The following is a 24,390-nucleotide window of genomic DNA, read 5'->3' as shown; positions in this document are numbered from 1 at the left end:
GTCTCTGCAACTGCTGGGTCGCCCTTGAGAGAAAACCCAGTGAGCTGAGGAGCAGGGCGGCTCCCACAATTCCAGGGTCTCGGCCACGTGCACTGACATGACCCCTGCTGGGAGAATCGAGCCGTGTAGGAGCTGGACCTTTCCATTTAAAAATCTTTGCATATTTTTTTTTTTAAATGAAGTATAATTGACAGACCATATCAATTTCAGGTATACAGCAGTGATTTGACATTTGTATACGTTGTGAAATGATTACCACGATGAGTCTAGTTACCATCTGTCACCATACAAAAGTTAATATACCGCTACTGACTGTGTTTTATATCATATGTCCTGTGTCTGTTTTTATCCCCCTCATTGAAACCAAATATTGTTACATCTGCTGTTTATGGAGCATTGGATTAGATTGCCGACGTGCATAGATGCTCATCTTCACAATTAATGAAGACGATCGTATGACATGTCTGAGATCACACAGCCAGTGGCTTCATAGAGCAGGGCTTTGAACCAGGTCTGTCTGCCTCCAGAGCCCACACTGCCCCCCACTCCAACCCCTTGGAATGGGAATAAAAACGAAATGGGAGGGAGATGACATCAGAGATCATCCAGTCTCTCCCGAGGAAATGGGTTCCCTTACCAGGTGAGACAGCTAACAGAACCATGCTGGTTTGAATTTCCACTCCGTCACTTACGTGATATGTCCTGATCAAGTTACTCAACTTTGCTGAGCTTCATTTCCCTGTCTATAAAGTGATAATTACCTTTCTTCAGAGTATCGTCGAGAAAGTCAAAGGAGATGATTTAGGCAGGGGGCCTGGATTAGTAGCTGGCACAGAGTGGGTGCTTTATCAAGATCCATTCCCCTGGCTTAATGGAGAGAGCTGACTGTTCCACCACTGGCTCATGGACTTCTCCAGACCACGTGTGGGCTTTTCCTGGATGCGGAAGAGGGACGAGCCAGTGCCTGGGAGAAGTTCCAGGCAGTGCAAGGGGTTAGGCGAGGCAGGAGAGCGAGGAGAAAATCGAACACCGCTGTTGGCTCTGAGTGGTTTTCCTCCTGAAACTCATCAAGCACAGTCGAGAGCTGCGCACGCACGGTCTCCAGGCCTCTCAGCTATGAGTCGGAGCACAGAGCTCTGTGCCTTTCCCTTCTGGAGTCCCAGTCCAGGCGTGGGGTCAGGCCTGTCCCATAGAAGTTCATTGGAATCAGCTCTTCTCCCTCCCCACCTGCCTGTGCCCCAAGTACCTGAGTGAACAGGGACTCCCGTGGGCTCTGTCCATGCACAGGTGCTCGGGGATGGTTAGTCTGAGGGCCAGGAGGGCACAGTGGCCAAGAGCTGAACTGGGATTTGTATAGCCCAGCTCAGGCGCTTGCCAGCCAGGTGACCTGGACACACAATTTCACTTCTAAGCCTCAGTTTCTTTATGTACAACAGAAGTTTTGCTTTTGAAATGAACACTTACATGCCTACTATTTGCAAGTCATCGTTCTAAGCCTTTAAAAAAATTAACCCATTCAGTCCTCTTAGGTTGTTAATGTTATTATTATAATTTTGCAAGTAAGGAAAACAGGCCAGGGAGAGGTGTAGGCCGGCGGGCCTCTACTGCTCTGCCCCTCCTCGCCCAGTCTGCTAAAGATAGTTCCTGCTTCATAGTGTTATTTTGAAGATTAATGAAGCAATCTGTCTACAGCACACAATGCAAACTCAGTAAATGCTCGCTAATTCCCTTCCTAGTTCTTTCTAAAAATAAAGTTATGTCTGACTTAGTGTGTTTTTCTGATTTGGAATATAGATAGAAAAGCCTTATAAATATAAGAATAAAGATGAACCCACATTTTATTATACCTTTTACAAATTTGCTTTCATTGGAAAGAAAATCGCGTTAAATTTAAACTGTCCTGGAAGATTCGAGACGTGTGGTGGGCCCAGTTCCGAGGCCCCAGCTCTAAGGCGGGGTTTGCCTTTTGTTACCTGTGGGGTAGACACAATTGGTGACGCGAGTCTCTCACTCATCACAATAGATGCTGCCAGGTGTTTTCTCAGGGCTCCCTCTGCCCGGTGGCTTGGCCCCCAGATGTCTGCTGTCTCTGCAGGTGACTCTGGACTTGTCCCAGCGTCGAGGCATCGCCGTGCGCAGGGTCCTGAACACGGAGACAGATGTGGTGAGCAAGTTCGGTGTCACCAACTTCCCATCGTGCTACCTGCTGTTTCGGAACGGCTCCATCTCCCGGGTCCCCGTGTAAGTGTGGTGTCCCTCTGCCCTCCTCCTCCCTCCCTGTGCTCAGCTTTTCTTCCTGCCTAGAGAGGCTGCCAGCCTTTCACAGCGGCTGCCGAGTTCTTTCTCCCGTGAGTCCCCTGAGGAGTCCCTGGGCAGGCGAGCAGCACCCTCTGCAGGAGAAGCACACGTGTGCCTGTGCGGTGTGGGACTGTGTCTGTACCTCCAGACGCCGGGAGACCGGAACGGGATGCTGCCCCCAGCTCAGGAGTCCCGCCTCGGGTCCCTGGCTCACCCAGCGCTGGCGCTCTGTGCCCTCCCCGCCACAGCCCTGGCCTTCGTCCCCAGCCGCCTATGTTCCCTCTGTTCGTGGACAGACTTGTTGGCAGGCTGCAGGCCTGGCACGCACCCAGAGATGCCTGACCCTCCCTCCCTTTGGTTTTCTAATTGCAGAAAAGTTCATTAGGAGCCCGACAATAGCCAGTTCCAAAATGCCAAGAGAAAACAATCAGGCCATCCGCAGCCCTACTGTCAGGCTCCCGCTGCTGAATGGCCTGTTAAACGGTGCCAGATGGTGCCTCGGTGCCCTCCCGGGCAGATAGATGATGGCTGTCAGCCTGGCCCTGCAGGCAGGGGCGCGAGGGCCAGGGAGGCCCGGGCTTGCCCGCGGTGCCCAGCGAGCTGCCCCGCAGGGCCTTTCGTGCCGTCCCGCGCTGAGCTGAGGCTGGGCAGGGCGGCCACTTGCCTCACCGGGCCGGTCACCGGGTAGAGCTGGGCCAGGCTTCGTCAGGGTTCTGCTGGGGGAGGGAAGCAGGATGGCTGCAAGGGGACAGGAGGGAGTCACTCTCTGCACAGGCCCAGAGAGTGCCAGCCCTGGCCGGGGAGGCGGCATTGTTTCCTCACTTGGAGTTGGTGGAGGGGAAAATTGTTTGTGACGATGTTGCTTCCGAGCCATCTGTTCATCGATGAACATCTGGCCAGGACAGCGGGGGAGAAAGCCATGCTCCCCAGTGCCAGCTCCCCGGGGGGCCCATCACGCCACTGCTGGTCCTCACGTCCCTCCCTCCCCGGGCCCCTGACCAGGAGATGAGTCCTTGAGGACTCCTCTCTGTCCGGAGAGGGAACGAAACCGAACGGATTGTAAAAGGACTTGAGAATTTAATCGTTTTTTGTTGTTGCTATTTTTTGAAAAATCGTATATCAACTCCTTGATATATGATTTCCTTGGGGAATAATGTCACCTCTGGTACCTCAGAGCAAGCTTGTGAGCGGGCAGCTTCCTTGAGGTCAGCCGTCACTTTGCACCCTTGGTCTCTGGGGAGAGTAGTCAGACCCAGCCATCCTGTCCCTGGGCAGAACCCCAGAGGTGCTCTGTCCCATAGCCTCTGCAGGGCAGGTCAGCTGCTTTTCCAGCTGGGGTTTTGACATCAGACTGGTGTCGCAGAGGCTTTCCACAGCGTGAGCAGTGAATGGAAAGGTTAAAGTGAAGCCTGGGTGCCCCGATTTTGACCTCACTGAGGATAAGATCGAACCGAGCTCTGTCAGATGAGCCCCCTGCCACCGCCGCTGAGTTGACTGGGGTTTTGTCGTTCCGTACTCACGGCCTCCCTGCTTGGCTCTCCTCCCTCACAGGCTTGTGGAGTCCAGGTCCTTCTACACGGCTTACCTGCAGAGGTTCTCTGAGAACACCCGGGAGGCTGCCCAGACCACGGTCCCACAAACCACCGCTAACACGGTCGCTCCCACCGTGTGGAAAGTTGCAGATCGGTGAGGCCCGCCGGGTTCTCCTCATCCCTTCCCCACCGCAGCCTTTGCTCGGCTCGCAGACACCCCCTTCAGACCACACTCTGTTCCTTGTCACGGGCTGGGCTGAGCGCATGCCGCCCCGAGCCCGGACACGCTGAGGGCTGGCCTTGGCCTTTGGGGGCCCAGGAGGGCCCTGGATGCGTGGCAGTCCGCTGGCAGCCTCCCCAGTGTCTGCTGACTGGGGCGGGGGTTGTGAACAGCATTCACTTTGTCCTTCGTGATGGAACAAATACTTTCCAAGGCCCACATTCCTTAAGCTTAACTCTTCAGAAACAAGTAGAATCTGTGGCCTCTAAGCCAGCTTCCCACGCAAGCAGCGATTTCTTCAGCAAATGGTTTCGAGTGCCTGCTAAGTCCTAGGCACTGTGACCACAGACTGTACAGGGCAGATGGAGTCCCTACCCACACAAGGCTTACAGCCCCTTCATCGCATCCCCTCTAGGAAGGTACCCAACCTCATTTGAATGCCTCTGCTGTCGGGGAGCTCACTACTGTTTGAGGTAGCCTGTACCTTTATACACTTTTGTAAACTTGAGAAAGCTGCTCTTCTCTCTGAGGCTCCGAGGCTCCTGTGGTAGAATTCCTGCTTTTTGGGGTGGGGAGACAAGGCCACACTCCACCTCATACCAAGTGGAATTAGCTGACCAGGGAGCTCAGAGCTGCATCAGAAGGCAGCCTCCACCAAGAAAATTGGAGGAAAGGTCGTCTGGTTTGCAGAAGGAATTGCCAGAAGGAAATTGCATCCCGGCATGGGGAACTTTAAGTGCTCGTGGAGAGATTTTTAGGAAATCCCAGGGAGAAGGGAAGAGAAACTAAAATGGTCATTATGATTATTCAAATCCCTCAGATTATTATAATAGCTGACACTTACTGTGCCAGACTGTGTGCTGGGTGGGTACCTTCCGTACATTCTCTCTCTTAGTCCTGAGGCCACTCCTTCAGGCAGAACACCAGAATGGAGAGGTAAACTGAGGCCCAGGCATACCACAGTGGAGCAGAGAGAGGACTTGGCCAGGCAGTCACAGTACCCACCTCTTTAGCTGACCTCGTTGGCCCCCTACAACCTTAGGAGGGTGGTGGGGCCGGAGTCATCAGTCCACTTTACAGGGTATGTCCCTGAGGCCTTGAGAGGTAGACGGAGGTGGCCTGGCTCCCTGTGGAGCCGTGGCCAGAACCCCGGTCTCAGGAGGTGGCTAGAGAAGCAACCAGCCCTCGAGAGCCCTGAGTCTAGACCCCAGGCGAGTGTTCTGGCACGGGGTAGAGCAGCCAGCTTGGAGCCTGCAGCCCTTCCCCTGGAGCTGGGTCAGCCCAGGAGATGTGAGATGGAGCCTCGCTCGACACCTGAGGTCTGATAGCTGTGAGGACATCAGCCCCCAAATAAATACACTTACCACTTACCCTGTTGCCCGGCCCCGCCATGCCCAGCTTGGTGGGCAGCCAAACCCTCGCTCGGTCTCTCAAAAAGGGCCCAGCTTTCCCAGAGCCATGTTGTGTGGGTACACCTGTCGGTCTGTTTGTCTGTCCCTAGGGGTCTTTGCTCAGAACAGAGAATGAAGCTCCGCCTTCCACTAGTGGCCTGGTGAAAGCATGTTCAGTGAGTCACGGGCTGGCCCTGGGCCTGCAGAGTGGGGATCCCTGCTCGATGCCAGGAGCTGCTGAGGGGTTTACATTTGTGCTTGTGTTTCATCCTCTCAGCTGCCTACCTGTGAGCAATTTATTTTTATCCCCGTCCTAGCAGATGAGGAACTGAGGCTCAAGGAAGTTAAGTAACATACTGAGGTCACACAGCTAGTTCCTGGCAGCTTACGGGACTCTGGGACTGTCCGCTGTGACCGTTCTCGTCTCTCCCCTCAGCCCTGGCCGTGCCTCCCCAGGCTGCCTGTGGTTAATGCCCCTTTCTCTGCCTCCTTCTGGGTCCCCAGCTCCAAGATCTACATGGCCGACCTGGAATCTGCACTGCACTACATCCTGCGGGTCGAAGTGGGCAAGTTTTCTGTCCTGGAGGGGCAGCGCCTGGTGGCCCTGAAAAGGTTTATGGCAGTGCTGGCCCAGGTGAGCCATCCCCGGCCCCCCTCGTCGGTGCGTGCAGCTCCAGAGGGTCAGTGTGCATCCCAGCCTGGAGGGGTCAGCCCGGTCCCTCCCTCAGGAGCTCCTGTTCTGGCTGGACATCTGGCCGCACAGCTGTCCCAGTCCACCATGGGCTGCTACCCTAAAGCCTCAGCCATGCCCTTCACCAGTGTCACACCGCCAGGGACAACTCTGTGCAGGGGTGTGGCTGGGACAGCTGCTCTGGGGATATCCCCAGCCAATTCAGTGACTGGCTCTGCCTGCCGGGGTCCTCCACCTTAGAGTGAGCCTGGAGAGTGGCCTCTCACGCCCATGGACGCCACAGCGAAGGAAAGAAGCCTTCTCTGAGTCTCCCATCTTCCCTCCCAGACACTGAGCAGAGTCTGACCCTGGTGCCTGGCCCCAGGCAGGTCTTCCTTATTCCTTGGTGGTTTCCTGTCCGTGTGGCTACTCCGCAAAGTGTAGCTGCTGCATACTGAGGACCTGATGTGTGTCAGGCATTCAATCCTCCCAACCTGGCTGCAAGGAGGCGAGTACTAGCCCCACTTAGGAGGCTCAGGATGCTCAAGGGACTCGCCTTAGGCCTAACCTCCCAGGTGGGAGGTGGTGTGACGGAGGTTTGCACTGAGGCATCAGAGCTTGCGCCCCTTTCTCTGCCATGCTCCTTCCTCTCCGAAGGGGAGATGTGGGCTGCCTCCTCCTCCTGCGCCTGCCTCCACTGCCTCCCTGCGTCCTTCTCTCTGGTTCCAGATACTCTGCCAGTGCTGCCCTACTTAAACCCCTGGGCTCTGGCCGCTGAGGACTGCTGAGTCAGGTCCAGGCCCTGGTCCCCTTCAGAGCCTCCCTGCTGACTCAGCCACCCACAGCCCTGGGTGCCAGGCCTGAGCTTCTTAGGGCAGCTGAGTCTGCGGGCAGCTGGGACTGCCTCTGAGGGTGACCTGTGCCTCTCCCACAGGAGCTGCCTGCTTGCCTGGTCCCCCTGCCCCACCTCGCCAGCCTAGCCCTCTTGGCTTAGTCGTGTGTGTGTGTGTGTGTGTGTGAGAGAGAGAGAGAGAGAGAGAGAGAGAGAGAGAGAGAGAGAGAATGAGAGAGAGAGATCCACTTAGAGCTCCCTGTGAGGTATCCAGAATGCTGTTAACCATCTAAGGCAAGACAGCCCTTGCCCCTCCCAGAGGTCCTGCCAGACCAAGCCCCTGTTCTTCAGCCCATCCTGATAAAAGAGGCCTTTCCTCAGACCCTGTGAGCTGCTCGGTCTCCGAGTCTCAGAGACCTGGGACGGTTGGCCCAGAGAATCAGAGGGGGAAAGTCCGTGACAGTTCTGTGTGCTGCCCTCCTGCCTGACACATACCTGACACCCAGAGGCCATTCTAGGCATCCCTCAGGAGACAAGACACCCCGCCTCCCAGCCCAGTCCACTGCGAAGGAATTTTCCTGGGGAAGCTGTTTTCTGTGAGCCACTTGCATCTCTCAGCTGGACTCAAAGCTGCTTTTCCTTCGGCCCCCAGTGGGACTGTCTGTAGTCAGTGTGAGGGGAAGAGACTCAGGCAGTGCCTGCGTCTGGCAGGGGCTTAAGCAGCACCGCCCTCAGGTGCTGGAAGTGGGTGTGGGGTGAAGGAGCCCTTCATGCCAGAAGCCGGGGCCCTCAGGGACGACAGAGCTGGCCTTGGGGGAGAGGACAGAGGGAAGCCAGGCGTACTCAGGACTAGGAGCAGAGGGCTGTGGGCACGGGCTTGCAGGGCCTGCTCGAGCCTTGCCTCATGTCCCCTGGAGGCTGCAGGGTATCTTGGCCCTGCCCTTGCTTGGGTAGCTTCTTCCTGAGCAGTGATAGTAGCAGCTACCGTTTCTTGAGCTCTGACAGGGTGCCAGACTCTGCACAGCACTCTCTGTGTATTAGCTTATTTGTATTTCTCCTAACAAACTCTGTGGGGTGGGTACAAGCAGTATCTGGTCATGCGGAGAAAAAAGGGAGGCCCAGGGGGGCGAGCACCTTGCCTTGTCCCAGGCCCTCCGGCCAGTGGGTGGCTGAGCCGAGACTTGTACCTGTGTCTCATCTAACCCACGCCCTGACCCACTACGTGCATGGGGCACTGCAGGCTTGAAGGGTGACGTGCTCACTTGGCCTCTCAGCCCCGGGGAACTGTCAACCCCGGGCGCGCCCAGTCGGGAGGCACTGTGCAGGTCCCGTGGGTGCCCTCTCGCCCCCGCCCTGCCTGAGCTGGAACGCTCCCTGCTGTCTCACTCTGCCAGGCGAGTGGCTGGCAGGACTGGCCACTGGGTGGCGCGTGGTCACCAGCGTTTCCTGCTGAGCAGAGGCTAACTCTCTGCAGCCCAGAGCCCCTTAACTCACCCTTCCTCCGGACGCCCTGGCCTTAGAAGACCGAGAAGGCCAAGGTTCCGAGGCTGGGTGACAGCAGTGACAAATGCTGACTTGAAGCTGTAAATTTGCGCTGAGAGCCCGGAGGCCGGTGTGGGCTGACCAAGAGGGAGCGTGCCACAGCCCAGGCTTCTTTCCAGCCCCTTCTCCCTCTGGGAGACCAGGGGTTTGATGAGAGTGGACGACGGCTCTCGCAGAGGGCTGGGTCGTCGGCAGGACTTGCTGTCCAGTGGTCATTCCCGCCTCCAGAAGCAGCTGTCTTCGCTCTCTTCCCTCCGCACGTTTCTCGGTGTCGCCCTGTTGACCCGCGCTGGCTCACCCTCCCCCCTGCCTCAGCCCCCACTTTATAGGTGTGGTAAGGTGGTGTGCGACGCATTATCAGATGACACGCTGCTGCTGCTACATTACACACACATCTGTCCCCCTCCTTGGAGTCCCTGTGGTTTTACAGTGCTGATACTAATCAGATTAGGGCTGACTTATTGTCAGAGTAGCTTTTCGTGTTCCCCAGAGACGGCTGGGAGTCACCATCAAGATTGGGATCTTGGCGATAAGCCCCTGGGCTGCCTTGTCCCCCCGGCAGCCCGTGGAATACCAATGAAGGGCCGTTTGCCAGCCTAGCCCAGCTGGTCAGTTACCTGCTGTCAGAAGCTCACCTGTGGACCGCAGGGCCCAGGGTTCCCAGCCGCTCTGGGAAGTGCCCAGGTGCTCAGGCCTCGTCCCTGTGGCAGCCCGTGGTCAGGGGCCAGCACAGGAGCCCGTGGCCTAGACAGAGACCTTTGGGACCCGGCCCCACTTAGCGCCCATCCTCTCTCCCTGCCCCTCACCTCGCCAGCTGCCCCAGATCCGGGCTGATGGGGAGCCCACATTTGTGTCTTGGCAGAATGTTTTCCTTCCTCGGCCCCCTGCCCGCCCCACCCCCTCCCCTGCCCGGCACTGGGGCTCTCTGGGGGATTTCTCACTCTTCCACTTGAACTTGTTCCTCCTCATAGTACTTCCCCGGCCAGCCCTCAGTCCAAAACTTCCTGCACTCCATGAACGACTGGCTCAGGAGGCAGCAGAGGAAGAAAATCCCCTACGGTTTCTTTCAAACTGCCCTGGAAAACAGGAAGGAGGTGAGTCCGGGGAGCGACTGGAGACCTCCCATCTCGGGGGACCGCCGGAGTGGGGGGTTAACACTGACCTCTGACCTTCACCAGTTTGCGTGGAGGAAGGAGTCAGCGATCTTGATTGGGTCCTCCCGCTAATAATGAATAAATTGCTGTTTCTGAGCTGCCACGTGCATATCTCATTTCATGCCCCCCACGTTAGCGGGAGGTACATATTATCCTCATTGAGCAGGTGAGAAAACAAGCAACTCACCTAAGCCAGCGAGTGGTTGGGCTGGAGTTTAAAACCCACCGTCACCGGCTGTGAGAGTCTTTACTGCTCTCTGTTGCCTCCAAGCACGTGATGCTGCTCAGCGTGGCCTCTCTGGCCCGCTCCAGGGCGCCTTTCCCGACTCCGGCTCTCACCGCTGTCTGCAGAGGTGCGCACGGCAGCCAGCTGCACAAAGCCGCACAGACACAAGTGTCAGTGCTGGAAGGCACCTCTGAGATCAGCCTCCTCGTTTTACAGATGTGGAGGTTGAGGCTAGAAAAAGGACAGATCCGATGCTCTTAGGTGGGGGTGGCCCCAAGAAGGTGATGGTCTGGGAGAGGACCTCATTTGTCTTACCTAGGGCTGTGTGCGGACCTCTGAGCTTCTGGAAGCGTCTCACCTCACCTCACATTCTTTTTCTTCCCCCGAACGCACTCATGTTCATCTGTGTCCCTTAGGGTTCCGTGATTGCCAAGAAGGTGAACTGGGTTGGCTGCCAGGGGAGTGAGCCACATTTTCGGGGCTTTCCCTGCTCCCTGTGGGTCCTGTTCCACTTCCTGACCGTGGAGGCAGCTCGGAAAAATGTTGACCACTCGCAAGAAAAAGGTGAGTCTGGAGCCGTGCGGCCCGGGCCTCACTCAGCCAGCCCTGTCTTGCCCTCGCTGGCTTCCTGCTGCAGGCCCGTCTTGAGGGAACTCTGTGTTAGCAGCTGGTCACGCACGACCAGCATTCTCCAGAAAGGGAGGACCTGGAGAAGCCACCCAGTCCTGCACCCCACCCCAGGGTGGTGCCCCACAAACTGGGGGGCACGAGTCTTTTTCCTGGCTTTTTCAGAGCCACGGTCTTCATGAAAAATGGGTGGTTCCATATTTATAGTTATACGAAGAACAGAACTGTGTCTGTTTCACAGTTTACATGGCTGATACGTGTACTTTGAACAATTTTATCGTTTCCCACTGAGAAATCATTTTCTAGAGGAAGCTGTGGAACCACCTTGCACCTCCCGCCCTGTCCCCTCCCCAGACTGTGCAGCTGCTTCACGACCTGTCTCCGCCTCCGCCTCCGCCTAATGCCCCAAAGGCTGGTCGTCCGGTTCGACTCACGTTTGCTGAGGGACCAGGGTTTTGTCGGGCCCTGGCTCAGCCTGGGGGATGCGAAGGTGGAGAAGACACAGTCCCCGCCCTTAGCGGACTGTGAGACGGGTGGGCAGAGCTGCCCTTCGCTGGGTAGGGGGAACAAGGCCGTGCGGGGAGAGAAAGGAAAGCTCCACGCTGTCGGGAAGGGCTCGAGGAGGTGAGTCGCGTGGACCTCAAAATAAAAGGCCAAGGCGGGAGGCAGCACGCATTCACTTGAGGTTTTTAAAAAAGAAAAGAGGACAGCTATTTGGGAAGCGCCGATTGAGGCAGAAACCCAAATAACGTTTTGATTAGGAGACAAAGGCAAGGGGTGTTTATGCGGGGGGTAGCAGGTCCATGGAGAGAAGGAGGCATTTCTGTCGGTGTGGACAGGCGCTCAGAGTGATGCTGATTTTCGTTCTGGTAGCCATCGGTCCAGTAGTCATAATCTTTGCTTTTTTGTCATCTTTGCAAGCAGTTCTTTGGGAGGTAATGCTGCTTGAGGCCCAGTCCAAAGGTTATTTTGCCCTATTTTATTATTCCAGAGTTGTGTGCAAGACAGTTCGTCTGGGGTGGCAGCTCTGACTCCATTTTCAAGTGGGTCCATTTATTATATTAGTATTAGTATTAGTATTTATTAGTATTATTTGCAGCTGAGAGTCAGTGGAAGAACAGGAGTTGAGCTGGGAAGGAAGAGCACCCCACCCCCCACAGAGGGCAGGCCCGCAGAGGCAGAGGGCATTAGGAGAGGCACCGGGTGTCACTATGTCAGCCAGTATTTATGAGGCGTCTCCCAAATGCCAGGCCCTGCTCTAGGGGTGGGGTACCGTGGTACGAGATGAAAAGTCCCCGCCTCAAGGGGACAGTAAACACACAAGTAGATCGTTTCAGTTATGATGACGAATGCTGTGAGGAAGACAGAATTAAGTGGGTGTGCGGGAGCCTAAGAAGGGGGCTGTGCTCTTGCGAGGGGCTGGGGGAGGCTTCTCCGAGGAGATGGCCCTGAGCGGGGAGGGGAAGCAGCTGTGGCACATCTGGGCCTTCCAGGCTGAACTGGTTTCCCAGAGCTGCCCTAACCAGTGCTGTGCTCCAGGTGGCTTAACGAAAAATGTTTTCTCACAGTTCTGGAGGCCATAAGCCCAGGATGAGGGTGTCGTCAGGGTTGGTGTCTGCTGAGGCCTCTCCTTGGCTTGTAGATGACCATCTTTGTCTTCCCTGTGTCCACATTCCCTTCTCTTCCAGGGACACCAGCCAGATTGGATTAGGACGTGCCTTAATGACCTCAGTTTAACTGAATCTTCTCTTTAAAGACCCTGTGTTTAAATACAGTCACATTCTGAGGTCCTGGGGGTTAGGACTTGGACACACAGATTTTAGAGGACACAGTTCAGCCCATCGCACAGGTCGAGGACTAGCAAGTGCAGAGAGCAGGCCTGGCGGCATGGAAGGGAGGCCAGCAGGGCAGCCAAGCGGGGCCGTGGGCCCGGACCAGAGCTGGAGGTGCACACATGGGAGAAGTGGGGTGTTTTGAAGGCAGGGCTGACAGGACTCAATGATGGGTTGGATGAAGAGTATACAGGATCCACGGCCCAGGGCAGACCCCGGAGTGGCTGGGCCTGAGCATCTGGTGGTGATGGTCCTATAAGCCGAGGAAGACTCAGGTGGGAGGGAGTGGATTCGGGGGAAGGTGGACTTAATGGTGTGCGCCCGTGAGACCTCTGAAGGGAGAGGCAGACTGTTGAATCTGGAGCTGTGGGGAGAGGTTCGGGGTAAAGATACACACCTCGTGGCCATTAGCACGTAGATGACACATAACACCTGGAGACTGGATGAGCCCATTAGTGTATGGCCAGAGAGGAGAGCTGAGGCCTGAGCTCTGGGCTCTGCAGCATCCGCACCTCTGCGAAGGGAGCCGGGCCCGCAAAGGAAACCGCGATTTCAGGAGAGCCCCCCAGATAGTGTGTCGAGAAGGAGGCTGTGGTCAGCCAAGTGGGTGTCGCGGTGCTGCCGTTGCTGGGGACCTGTCTGGCAGGAGCCGTGTGTGTGGATTAGTGGCGAGAAAGGCCCGGTTGGATCGAGCTGAAGAGAGAAAAGCAGGGAAGAAACTGGAGATGATGGGAACGTCACCAGGGTGTGACTGGGGTCGGAGACGGGGTTTCACGATTGTCGTCGTTTCTACCAGGTGGAACGATCCCATCCTGAGGGAGAAATTGATGATGTAATAAAGGAAACTATTTACGGGAGGAGGCGAGAAGGGGTGAGGTCCAGAGCGCGGGGCAGGAGCAAGGACAACCATAAGCGGGTAATTAGATATGAAATGAATTGTGAGGCTGAATGGAGGTGGAGATTGAGGAGGCGAGAAGTGCGAGGCAACGAAGCGCAAGGGTAGTGTGGGAGCAGAAAGCAGAGTACTGATGTCCTGGCGGGTGCAGGGGTGAGGCGAGGAGACTGGCTTTTCAAGGGCCAGGGGTTTGCAGCAGAGGCCAGTCCAGAGGGCCCAGTGGGAGGGGATTTGGGGGTGGCGGAAACAGATGAGCGGGCGTGCAGGCCAGAGCAGGGTGGACTCCTGATGCAGGGCCCAACATAGGGCCGTGGGGGTCGGGTGGTGGGCACGCTGCCCCTGCCGTCCTCTCCAGCCACGTTTCAAGGAGCCTGAGTGCCCTGCCGATGAGGTTGGACTTCATCCTGAGTGTCAGTAAGTGACAAGAGCCTGGATGAGTGGCAGGGAAGGGAAACTGGGCTTTAGGGGTTTGGGAAGAGATGGAGTCAACTGTAAAGTGACCCCTGGAAGGTGGAGAAGTGCGGGGAGACCCGGGCTTCTCATCGGATGGGCCGGGGAATGGAGTCCTTGTGCAGAGGTGACCGGCAGGGGCGGGCAGCCTGAGAGGCCCCCGCGAACGGCCTCTCCTCTCCCCCGTAGCCAAGGCCCAGGAAGTCCTCCAGGCCATCCGGGGCTACGTGCGCTTCTTCTTTGGCTGCCAAGACTGCGCTGGCCACTTCGAGCAGATGGCTGCTGCCTCCATGCACCGGGTGGGGAGCCTTGACGGCGCTGTTCTGTGGCTCTGGTCTAGCCACAACAAGGTCAACGCTCGCCTCGCAGGTAAGAAGGCCACCTCCAAGGCCGGAGTCGCCTACAGAGGGAGGACGAGGTGGGGAACTTTGGAGTCTTGGACCAGAGGTGGGAGACGGGACACTAGTTGTCCCCCAGGTAATACCCTGTGTGTCACAGTGCACGGAGCCCTTTCGCATGCCCTACCAGCCCTGCTGACGTCTGTCAGTGCCGTTAGACCCACCTTCCAGATGAAGACACCGAGGCTTGGACACGCTAAGACCTTGGCCTCCTGACGCCCTTGTGCTCTCTCCCCTGCACCAGGGCCCCTCCTTCTGCCTGTGGGGGTCCCTTTCCTGCCTCCCTGGTTCGGCCTCCTGGCTATTGGCCTCTTACTCAAACCAGTAGGGAGGAGAGAGCTGGCCTTTTCTACCCGCCTGGGGAGGGGGTCTAATGATAAAATAGCCAGGAAAGAAAGACCAGGTCCTTCTGGAAGCACCAGGGACGGATCCCGTGGGAGGCGAGGGGCTTCTCGTCTGAGTTTCCGTCATCGACAGCGTTTCTGTTCCCCCGGGCACCGGAGTCTGATGGGTCCAACTGGCAAAAGCAGGGGTGACTAGAGCTGGCGGGTGAGGAGGAAGCCATCTGTGGATGGGAGCCCGGGCGTGTCCATGGGGACAGAGGAGACCCCCCAGGGGCGTGAGGTTGGAGATGAGGCCCCGGGCAGGCGAGGTTAAGGGAGCCGAACAGAGCAGGTGGTGGTGCAGGCGGCTGCACTTGGTCCAGGTCTCCTGGGGCCTCTTGGTGGACTTTGAAAAGAAGACACATGCCTGTCCCTCCTCCCACCACTTCCCTTCCCGCCCCACCCCTGCCACCAAATGCTCTAAATGACCCTCCAGCCTGTGACCTCGGCTGGCTCTCAGCTTCCCTCTGAGCCCAGCTGCTGCCGCTGGGCCAGGAGCCATGGCCTCTCTTGGAGGGACTTAAAGGAAAGCAGTACCCTACCCGCTCTGGTGGGGCCCTTTCAAATCAAAGTGATCACAGTCAGGAGCGAGTACAGACCGGTGCTCACTTTGCAAGGCCCGCTCACTCACTTCTCACCGGACCCTTGGAACCTACTTGTCGCCCCCTCCCCAAAATGACCATTCTGGCTTCTGCTTCACTTGCCGCTGCTTCATTCTGGCCAGCAACGTCTTTTCCTATTAAGCCCATTAGGGGAGGTGCCTCCTACAAGACAGATGGACTGATCCACATTTGCTGGCGACCCTGGGCGAGCGGCCGGTGCCAGGCCCCCTGGGGCCCAGCCCACGGCGCCGCTCTGTTGGGGGGCAGCGTCCCACCTCTCAGTGTCCTCTCCCCTGTCCAGCCCCCAGGCCTCCCCACCCTTGGCGCCCGCCTGGGGAGGAAACTCCACTAACGGCTACCTGCCCCAGAGGCCTGCAGTGGAGCCGCCTGTGGAACCGCCACGCACCGCGCACTCTGTTTCGAAAGGCATTTTCCTTTAGTCACAAACGCAATATATCTCCACTGGATAAGACTTGGAAACTTTCAGAAAAGCGAAAAGAAGATAAATACTGGCAGGCGGTCCCAGGACTGTGAGACGGATTCTTCTGAGTCTGCTCGCCATTTCCCGTGTCTGGTCCAGGGTACAAACCGGCAGCGAAGTTGACAAAGGCAGACGAGGGTTTGCGGGGGACAGCTCTGAAAGGGAGCTGTTCACACTCCCAGCAAAGTTGGGGTGCTGGCGTGGGGGTCGGGTAGGGCTGCCCCTCACCGAGAGAGGCACCATTGCTGGGCTCGGGCTGGGCCGAGGCCTGAGCTGGTTATTAGTGGGTCTCCCCTCATCCTGTCCCAGGGCAGGGGCGCGCCCTTTCTTCAGACGAGGGAGCTGGCGTTCTGAACGGAAGAAGAATGAGGTCTGGGCTTCTGGGTGTCACAGCCAATCTGTGTGCTTCTCTCCCCAGGTGCCCCCAGCGAGGACCCCCAGTTCCCCAAGGTGCAGTGGCCGCCCCGTGAACTCTGTTCTCCCTGCCACAATGAACTCCGGGGGACGCCTGTGTGGGACCTGGGCAATACCCTCAAGTTCTTCAAGATCCACTTCTCCCAGAACAACGTCGTCCTGGACCTTCCTTTAGCCAGGCCTGGCCCCCGGAGGGGCGCACAGAGGATGGCAGGCTCCCCACAGATGGAGCTGGCGACCGGAAATTCTACCGTAGTCCCTGAGAATGCTGAGATTGTGGTGGGCCGAGGGTCAGAACCCCCTGGGACTTTCACCCTCGATGTTCCAGTGGAGAGACTTGGGGCAGGTGGCCCTCAGGAGACACAGGCTGGCCTCGGTGTGACCGGAGCCGGGTCAGACCAGGGCCCTGCCGAGCACTTAGTGGAGCTTCAGAGGGATCAGTTGGAGCAGCCAGAAGGGCAGCGACCTTTAGCCAAGCGAGACACAGGAGCCATATTGCTGGCTGAGTTCTCGGCTGAGAAGGACCTCCCCGGAGGCCCTTCCGAGCTGAGACGAGTAGGCCGCAGCTCCAAGCAGCTGGCCAGTGTCCCTGAGAGGGAGCCAGAGGCCGGGGCCATGCGAAGCCGAGGCCAGTGGCTGCAGGTGCTGGAAGGGGACTTCTCTCACCTGGACATCAGCCTCTGTGTGGTGCTCTACTCCCTGTCCTTCATGGGCCTGCTGGCTGTGTACACCTGCATCCGGGCCAGGATGAGGACCCTGAAGGGCCACGCTAGCCACCCCGCAGCCTGAACCGTCCAACTTGGGAGGGCAGCAGGAGTGGGAGCTGCTACCCAAGGGGCTCCTCCAGCCCTCTGCCCCCTTCCTCTCCCCTTCCTCCTTGCCTAGGGAAATCCAGGAAGACCACTTGGGCCTCCTGGGAATGAGTGCTCCACAGATGCAGAGACAGGCACAGGGTGGAGGTTCCTCTGAAGCAGGGGCAGGGGAGCCCTGGGCAGTGAGGGCGCTGGCTCAGCCCCCAGCCTCTCAGCACCAAATTCCTCTGTTTTAGCTTATTTGAAGTCCTGCCTCACTTTTGCTGAAGCTTCAATGTCTCCTGCTTGGTCTCGGCCATAAATTGGGGCCAGTGAGCCACAGTGTCCAAGGCTTCTCCTGAGGAGGGTCCCCGGGCTGTGGGCAGGAGAGGGACTCCTCACTGCATTCCAGGGCTCCAACCATCCCGCTCCCTCTGCGTAGGAAGAGGCCTTCTCACCAGAAGGAAAGGTTGCCTCTGGGCCTCCGTGGCCCGCCCACCCTCCAGCCCCTCAGACCTCCTGCTGAGGGTAGGGTCTTCTGGAAGCTTCTGGAAGTCATGCTGGCCTCCCAGGTGAGGTTGGTGGGAGGACAGCCTCTGGCTGGTGCCTTCCCAGACCTCTGCTATGGGAAGCTCACAGGCTGGAGTTGATGTGGACGTGCCCGGCTGGGCGGGTGATGGTCACTGGGCTGGGGGCGAGTGGCTGGCTTAGCAGGACTGGATGAGGGGCTCGTGTGGGATTTAGGAGGGATGCTGGGATCTCTAGTGCCTTGCTCTGGGCTTACCTGTGAGAGGCAGAGTGAAGCCTCGGGAAAAAAAAATAGTTGCTTCAAATGCGCTGTGGCTCTTCCTTTTTGGGCTCACCCCTCCTGGAGCTGAGTCTTTGTCTTTTGATTTTAGTCTCCAAAGTAGATGCTAGTCTTTGAAGGTGGAGGGTGCTGGAGTGAGGGGAGCGTCATCTCTCTCGAAGGTCCATCACCTGTTACATAGAGGTGAAAGGGTCAGAGGGTGGGTGACACTGTGCACAAGCTTGATTTTCACTCTGTCACTGCTTGGGAGGGCTGTGGAATAAATTATTTTTGTTTAGGCAAGTACCCGTGTGTCCTTTAACTTGCTACTTGGAGACCTAGTGTTCAGATCTGGACAGAATGTGCAAAGTTCTGCCTCACCTGGGATCCAGGCAGATGTGAGTTCCCCCGGCTCACGTAGCTCCTGGCCTGCAGGGGACAGGTGCCCTGGTCACAGCCCCTGTCTCCCGGATGGGGCGCTCCCCGACTTCTCACTGAGCTGTCTGGGCCCAGGCCCCGTCAGTCTCCACTGCACCAGTGCAGGCCTCTGTGGCGGTACAGCCCCGCCTCCTGCTCCGCACCTGCCGGGCCCTCCTCCACCAGGCGTCCTGCATCTCCAGCTCCCTTGGAAGAAGAGGGCTTGTTTGTGAGCAGGGGCCTTTCCTGCCTGGCTGCTGGACAGGGAGGAGTCAGCCAGATTAGAGGGCCTGCCCCTAATCCGGCCTGCTGGGTTTTACAAGGATCAGAGCAGCTGATAATGAACCTCATTAAGGGGGAGCAGGAGCCTCAATCCGATTTGGGGTTTTCTCTTCGACATCACTGTGTTCAGATGGCCTGGCTCTGTGTGGAGTGGGTGGGGGGCCAAGCATACTCCCTCTGCTAGGGCAGCTGGGGTGGGGGTGGAGGGACAGGCAGGGGTCAACTTGCCCTCCCTTGCTTATGTCAGCCCTACCTTACCTCTTTAGCTGCCTGGTTCCTATGGTGGGTCCCAGCCTGGAGCTTCTGCAGGCCTCTTGTCTGTCTGAGAGTCCCTATCTGCTTATCTCCCCCTGCTCTGCCGGGCGCTGGCTGGGAGGCCGAGGGACTGACCGACCAGCACTCTGTTGGCAGTGGCACCCTGGCCCGCAGGAGGGTAAAAGGCTCCCGCTGGGCCAAGACCACTCAAGGACCCCTGCTTCCCCCAACCTGGTTCCTGACATAATGCCAAATGCAGAGGGTTTCTATCTGCCAGCCCTTAGCGCTCCAGTGACCGTATTTACTGAGCTCGGGGGTTCAGAATTAGGGCTAGGCTGGAAGCGGTGGTGGCCAGCCCCAGCTCCACAGCGTCTGCCCACAGAGGCAGGAGGCAGGGCCTCACTTGAGACCCACTAGGGCCCAGGCAGGGGCGGGGGCTGCGAGGGGAGTCTCCTTCCTCCCAGCAGCCTCGGCATCTTTTCGCCCTGTCCCAGCCCCCTCTGATTGATAAACAAGGGCCGGGCCTCAGCAAGACTGCTGCCTTTCACCTTGATTTCCCCAGGGCGCTCAGCGCCATCGATAAACCTGCTTCGCCCACCAGCTGGTCCCCTCCCCCGCCCGGTCTGCCAGGCGGGGAGCAGGGGCTTCCGTGCCGTGAACACTGCCTGCCACCTCCGTTCTAGGTTTTCTGCCCCTGGGGAGAGCTGCCACAGAGGCGAGGGGCCTCAGGGGAGCCCCGCAAAGCAAAAACTCCTTGTTCTGGGGCCACACAGAAAATCTCGCTTCTGCCGGGGGTGGGGCTGGGAGGGCGGGTGGTACCTACTGAGCGTGGAAGAATGCTTTCCTAGAGGAGGAGGAGGACGCTGAGCTGAGCTGGGGAAAGACGGGCCAGTGTTAGCGATGTAAATAAGGAGGAAAGAGGCCTCGGGCAGAGGAGAAAGCACGTGCGCAGTCCAGCAAAGAAAAATCGAGAATGCAAGAAATTCTAAGCAAAAAAAATTAAAAACTATTTTAAAGGATGTTTTTTTCAATACGGCACTGGGATAGAAGCTTGGGATAAATCAAGAAGAGAGCCCTGGTCCCTGTTGTTAAGGAGCTTCCGCTCTAGAGAAAAAGTGAGAAAAACGGAGATTGTGGTGAGTGTTCTGAAGGACAGAGCAGGTGGGGACTGGGGCAGCCTCTCTGAGACATAAAGGACAACAAGCCCCGCATGGGAGGGGTGCGGGGGTCACACGGGCAGGGTTGAAGGGACCACAGGCCAGAGAGGTGGCCCACCTTTGGCCTGGCTGGTCCCCAGCGGCCTTGGCACGGGGTGGGGTGGGGGAGCCCAGGTCTGGCCCATCCTCTGGGTGTGGGGTGAGGAGTGGGCTACAGGAGACCCGCAGAGCCTTGGCACTGGAGGAAAGTCCCTAGCAACCGAAGGAGGAAGATGAGACCTGGTTCATTCCCCTGGCCGCCCACCAACTAGGTGGCTGTAACACACCGGTGAACTCTTCACCTGTTGGCTCTCGATTTCCTCTCTGTAAGAGGAAGGCCTCAGACCGGGCTGCAGGGTGCCTAAGGTGACTTCACCTCGCTTATTGTTATTCCAGCTGCTTTATTGTCAGCTCAGTGAGGGGTCATCCCTGCAGGTCCTTCCAGAAAGGACTCTGACTGAAGGAAATCACAACCTGTGTAATTTCTGTCCTGATGGACCCACTATGAAAGGGAAGCCTCGCTCAGCCTCTGCGCCGAGGGAAGAGCCCCCCACAGGAGGTGCCTCCTGTGCCCCAAGCATGACCTAATTCTCCCTACGATCACCTCTCCGAGCCCACACACCCCTTCCTGAGCTTCTCCCGTTCCCCTTCCCATGTCGGGGCCAACCTTCTATGAGCAACCCACCCCCACCCCCCACCCCCCACAACCCCAACACACACCCAGATTTAAGGACTAAACCAAACTGAGTAGAACGATTGATTTTTACCCCGACCCCCTTGTGCCTGGCTTGCCTCCTCCTCAGTCCTGCACCTGTCCCCCCACAACAGTGCAGGCCCCGGCTTTTCCCGGGTATCTGGCCTGTCCTGTCCTTGACACGTGCTTTCTCCCTTCCTCTGCTGCCCAGCGGGGAGGGGGACGGGAGGGAGTATTTGCAACCCAGAGGGAAAATAACTCCCCTTCTCATCCCTCCCACTCATGCACTGGGCCTGCACCCTCGGACTGGGCCCCGCTGTGCAGTCCCCTCACCAGGGAGAGGCCCACGCACCCGGATCCCAGGTCCTGGAGCCTGGGTGACTGGTCGTCTCAGAGGAGGCGGTCTCTTCTTTCAGCCTTGCTCTCTGCCCTGGAGGGGATCAGCCCCAGTGAGGGGGGGCGGGGTGATGGCCTCCAGGAGGGTCACTAGAGGGCACCAGGCTGATGGCCCAGGCTCTCTGCTCACCCTCCCTGGCCCCTTCCCTTCAGCTTTCACCTCTGCTTGGGAGCATGTGTGCAGGTGTAGGTCACAGACATGGCGGAAAGTGTCCAGAAGTCACAAGGCACAGGTGGGGGACCTCTGCCAACACGAGGAGATGAGGCTGAGGGGATCAGTCCATGGGGGCATTGGCCTTGGGGGATGACTCGAGGAGCATCTGCTTAGATTCTAGGGTGAGATCTACCTGGCAGGGCTGGTGAGTTTCCAGGTGCTTCTTAGGCAAGGCTTGCTCTGTCTCTGTACCGAGAGAGCAAAGGCCTCTCCCTGCCTGGGCTGCGGGCTCTTCCGGAGCGAAGTGGGCCTCGGCGCTGTCCGTTCAGCCTCCTTCTCCCCCCTAGTGATGGCATGACTTGCCTCTCACCAGTGCCTTCCTGGAAGCCTCTGTCACCACCGATTGCAGCTCGTGGCTGGAGAGACCATAACCTTGTCTAGCTTGACTCTATATAGGGTCAGAATTCTGCTTTGAAGAGGGAGGAATTATTTAGCAAATGATGTTGAGAGTATTGATTATTTATGGAAAATTCAGCTAGGATCTCGCCTTCACACCATACACCCAAACAAATCCCAGTGATATAAAAAGTAAGGCATAGGAAAATATAACTGATAAGCATAAGAACAATTTAAAATATAACTGAGAGTTTCACCTACTTGACAACACCAATTTTTTAAAATAAGTTAAACATAAAATCAAATTACGCATTAAAAAACTGGAAAAATATATGCCATAAATACGACAAAGGGATACGACTCTTACAAAATATGCAATCTTGAAATAAGATCGGTTTGCAAGTATTGATATAAGATGTCCAAGGATACTTTTCTATAAACATAAATGTTACTATTTATTACTCTCTATATTTAATAATATAATTTTAAAATGTAATTTAATGTAAATATTTTAAGGTTATATTATTCAATGTGCTATATGAATATATATAAATAATATAATTTATAACATTATTATACAGTTGACCATTGAACAACACTTGGGTTTAGGGATGCCAAACCCTCACACAGTTAAAAATCTGTGTATAACTTTCGACTCCCCCAGAACTTAACTACTACTGTTGACTGGAAACCTCAGTGATAACATAAATAAGTCGATTAACACATATTGTATGTCATATGTATTACATACTTATTTTTACACTAAAGTAAGCTAGATAAAAGAAAATGGCATTAAGAAAATCATATGGAAGAGAAAACACATTTACAGTATTTATTGAAAAAAAAGCCCACAGGTAAGTGGACCCGCGTAGTTGACACTCATGCTGTTCAAGGGTCAGCTGTACGTACATGTTAATGTTTGTCTAGAAAAAGTCTGGAAGGATAGACACCAAACTATGACCAGTGGTTATATATACAAAGTGAGGTTGGAGTGGGCTTGAATCAGGGCTGGAACCAGCGTGAGGCAAGGGAGGTAGGTACAGAGTGCCAAGTTCAAGGAGATGTTTAACCTCAGTCCCACCAGGGCAGGTCAGCAGCTGAAGTGAGCGCTTCATTTAATTCGGTGCCCAGGTGCCTCTCTGGAACCTCACCCTCGTTCTGGCTCTGATTTAAATACTTAAGTGTGTTTTTGAATTTTTGCAATAAATATTTCTTTTGAAAAGAAAACAATAACAAGGAAAATAAAAAAAGATTAAAGGATTTTAAATTTCTATGGTAGATAAGAAAATTACTAAAGCTCTATTGAAAACAATGGGCCAAAGTATTACATGAAAGATGCCATTTTTATTTGTCTTATTGGCAAAAACGATACAAACAAAAAAAAAGCATTATCTAGAGTGAGGGGAAATGAAATGTTTGCTATTTACCGCCGCGTTTGAAACAGCAGTTATCTATTTCTCATGAATGTGCACCTTGAGCACACAGCAGTGCGGGCACCTGGCTGTTGTCTACTCCCCCAGCTCCTCTGAGCTTCACGAAGACAGGGACAGTGTTCCCCTCTCCGCTGCAGTGCCAGGACTTACCATGGGGCCTGGCACACCTCAGGATGTCAGGAGATAGTTCTTGAATAAACGGGGGGCACATTCTAGGACCTGCATCTCTCCACGCATGCCGTTCCCTTTTTAATGCCCCTTTCAGTGCTGCGTACAGTGAGCGCTGTAAACATCAAAGATGCTTAAAGGTGTCAGAAAGAATGAATAACAAATTAGGAAGCAGCTACCGTTGTGGAAAAAGGATATTTTAGGGTCAAGTGCACCTGGGTTCAAATCTCACCGTTGCTCCATGTAACCTTGGCAGGTGCTTCTCGGATCCTGAGCTTCTCAATCCGTAAAGGAGGTAACAAGGTGAAAGGTACGGCCATCAGCGCCCAGCTCATAGCAGGAATTCACTATATGTTGTGAATACCATCAGCCGTCTCTACTAATTGCCACGGGCCAGGGATTAGGATGTTGGACTTTAGAGACCCAAGTGGCAAAGGACACCCAGGCAGCCAACATTGCTGGCCTCTGGGATTGGCGTGAGCCCCGGCATGAGGCACTGGCCACTGCACGTCGGAAGTGGCCTGGCATCCTGGGGAGACAGGGTGTCACTCCATAGAAGGGCCATTCCTCAAAGTCAAAACCACTGTGTTTTCAAAGTCCTTTATTCATCTCCAAGTACTTCTGCATAGTTTGTTCTTTTAAAAAATTTTAAATTTTAGTTACTGTTTTCAATAGGCCACACAGGCTTAAGTATTCAGACGATTCAAAAGGACAGAGTGCAAAGCCTTCTTCCCTGATGTCTCGCAGCCACTCAGGTCCCCTCCCTGGAGGCCAACAGTACCACCGGTTTCCTGTGTGTCCTTTCAGACCTGTTCGATGCAAATACGAGGAGAGATACACACTCTAAACACCAGTCAGCACCGTGGCTTTTTCACTTAATACTGTACTTTGAAGACCCTTCCATAGATTGCTAAGTTCGTCTGGGGGGAAAAAGAGCAAAGTAGGGGGCTTGGCTTATGAGAGATTTTTAAGTGTGATTTTACCCTAGGAACAAATACATGGACTAATGGATCATAATGAAAAGTTCAAAGGAAGACCCACGAATATATGGAAATGGAATATATGGAGATCTGATAAAGGCGGCGTGATAAATTGAGGGGACAGTGGCTGGTGATGGGGACAGTAGCTGGCGATGGGGACACTGGCTCATTATATGGGGAGCAGATATCTGCAATGTGCAAAACTGCTCTCATCGTCATCGAGGGTGGACCCAACTACAGTCCTGTTGAGCAGACCCAGCAGAAGATTCTCCTTGCCCCAGCCAGGAAGGGGCAGGGCTCCGAGGCGAATAACTCAGATGGCGCAGCAGGCAAAGGACCATGCCAGGCCAGCAGGCAGGTGTGCTGGTCAGCTGGTCAGCTGTCCGAGCCCTCCCCCGGCCCAGGGTGAGGGGCCCAGAACGTGATCTCTGAGACCAGTTTCATTCACAGCCGGCCATGGGTCAGGTCACCTGCACCAGCCCCTGAAGTGTGTG

The 24,390-nt window shown here is 55.9% G+C and overlaps 1 protein-coding gene across 1 annotated transcript in view; it reads left to right on the top strand.

Annotated features, from left to right (window-relative positions):
- Positions 1 to 17,831, top strand: part of QSOX1 (quiescin sulfhydryl oxidase 1) — a 34,969-nt gene extending 17,138 nt beyond the window's left edge. Inside the window, exons 6-12 of the mRNA XM_039881352.1 lie at positions 2,096 to 2,241; positions 3,850 to 3,984; positions 5,946 to 6,075; positions 9,457 to 9,579; positions 10,282 to 10,429; positions 13,859 to 14,038; positions 15,952 to 17,831. Coding sequence (XP_039737286.1) covers positions 2,096 to 2,241; positions 3,850 to 3,984; positions 5,946 to 6,075; positions 9,457 to 9,579; positions 10,282 to 10,429; positions 13,859 to 14,038; positions 15,952 to 16,736 — 1,647 coding nt within the window. The 3' untranslated portion in view covers positions 16,737 to 17,831. The remainder of the gene's footprint in view (positions 1 to 2,095; positions 2,242 to 3,849; positions 3,985 to 5,945; positions 6,076 to 9,456; positions 9,580 to 10,281; positions 10,430 to 13,858; positions 14,039 to 15,951) is intronic.
- Positions 17,832 to 24,390: the final 6,559 nt, after the last annotated feature.

The sequence above is a fragment of the Pteropus medius genome, unplaced genomic scaffold (genome assembly GCF_902729225.1).
Source record: "Pteropus medius unplaced genomic scaffold, Ma_sr-lr_union100, whole genome shotgun sequence".
NCBI lineage: Eukaryota > Metazoa > Chordata > Mammalia > Chiroptera > Pteropodidae > Pteropus > Pteropus medius.
The sequence above is the reverse complement of the archived record's forward strand: the minus strand, read 5'-3'. Positions and strand labels throughout refer to the sequence as shown.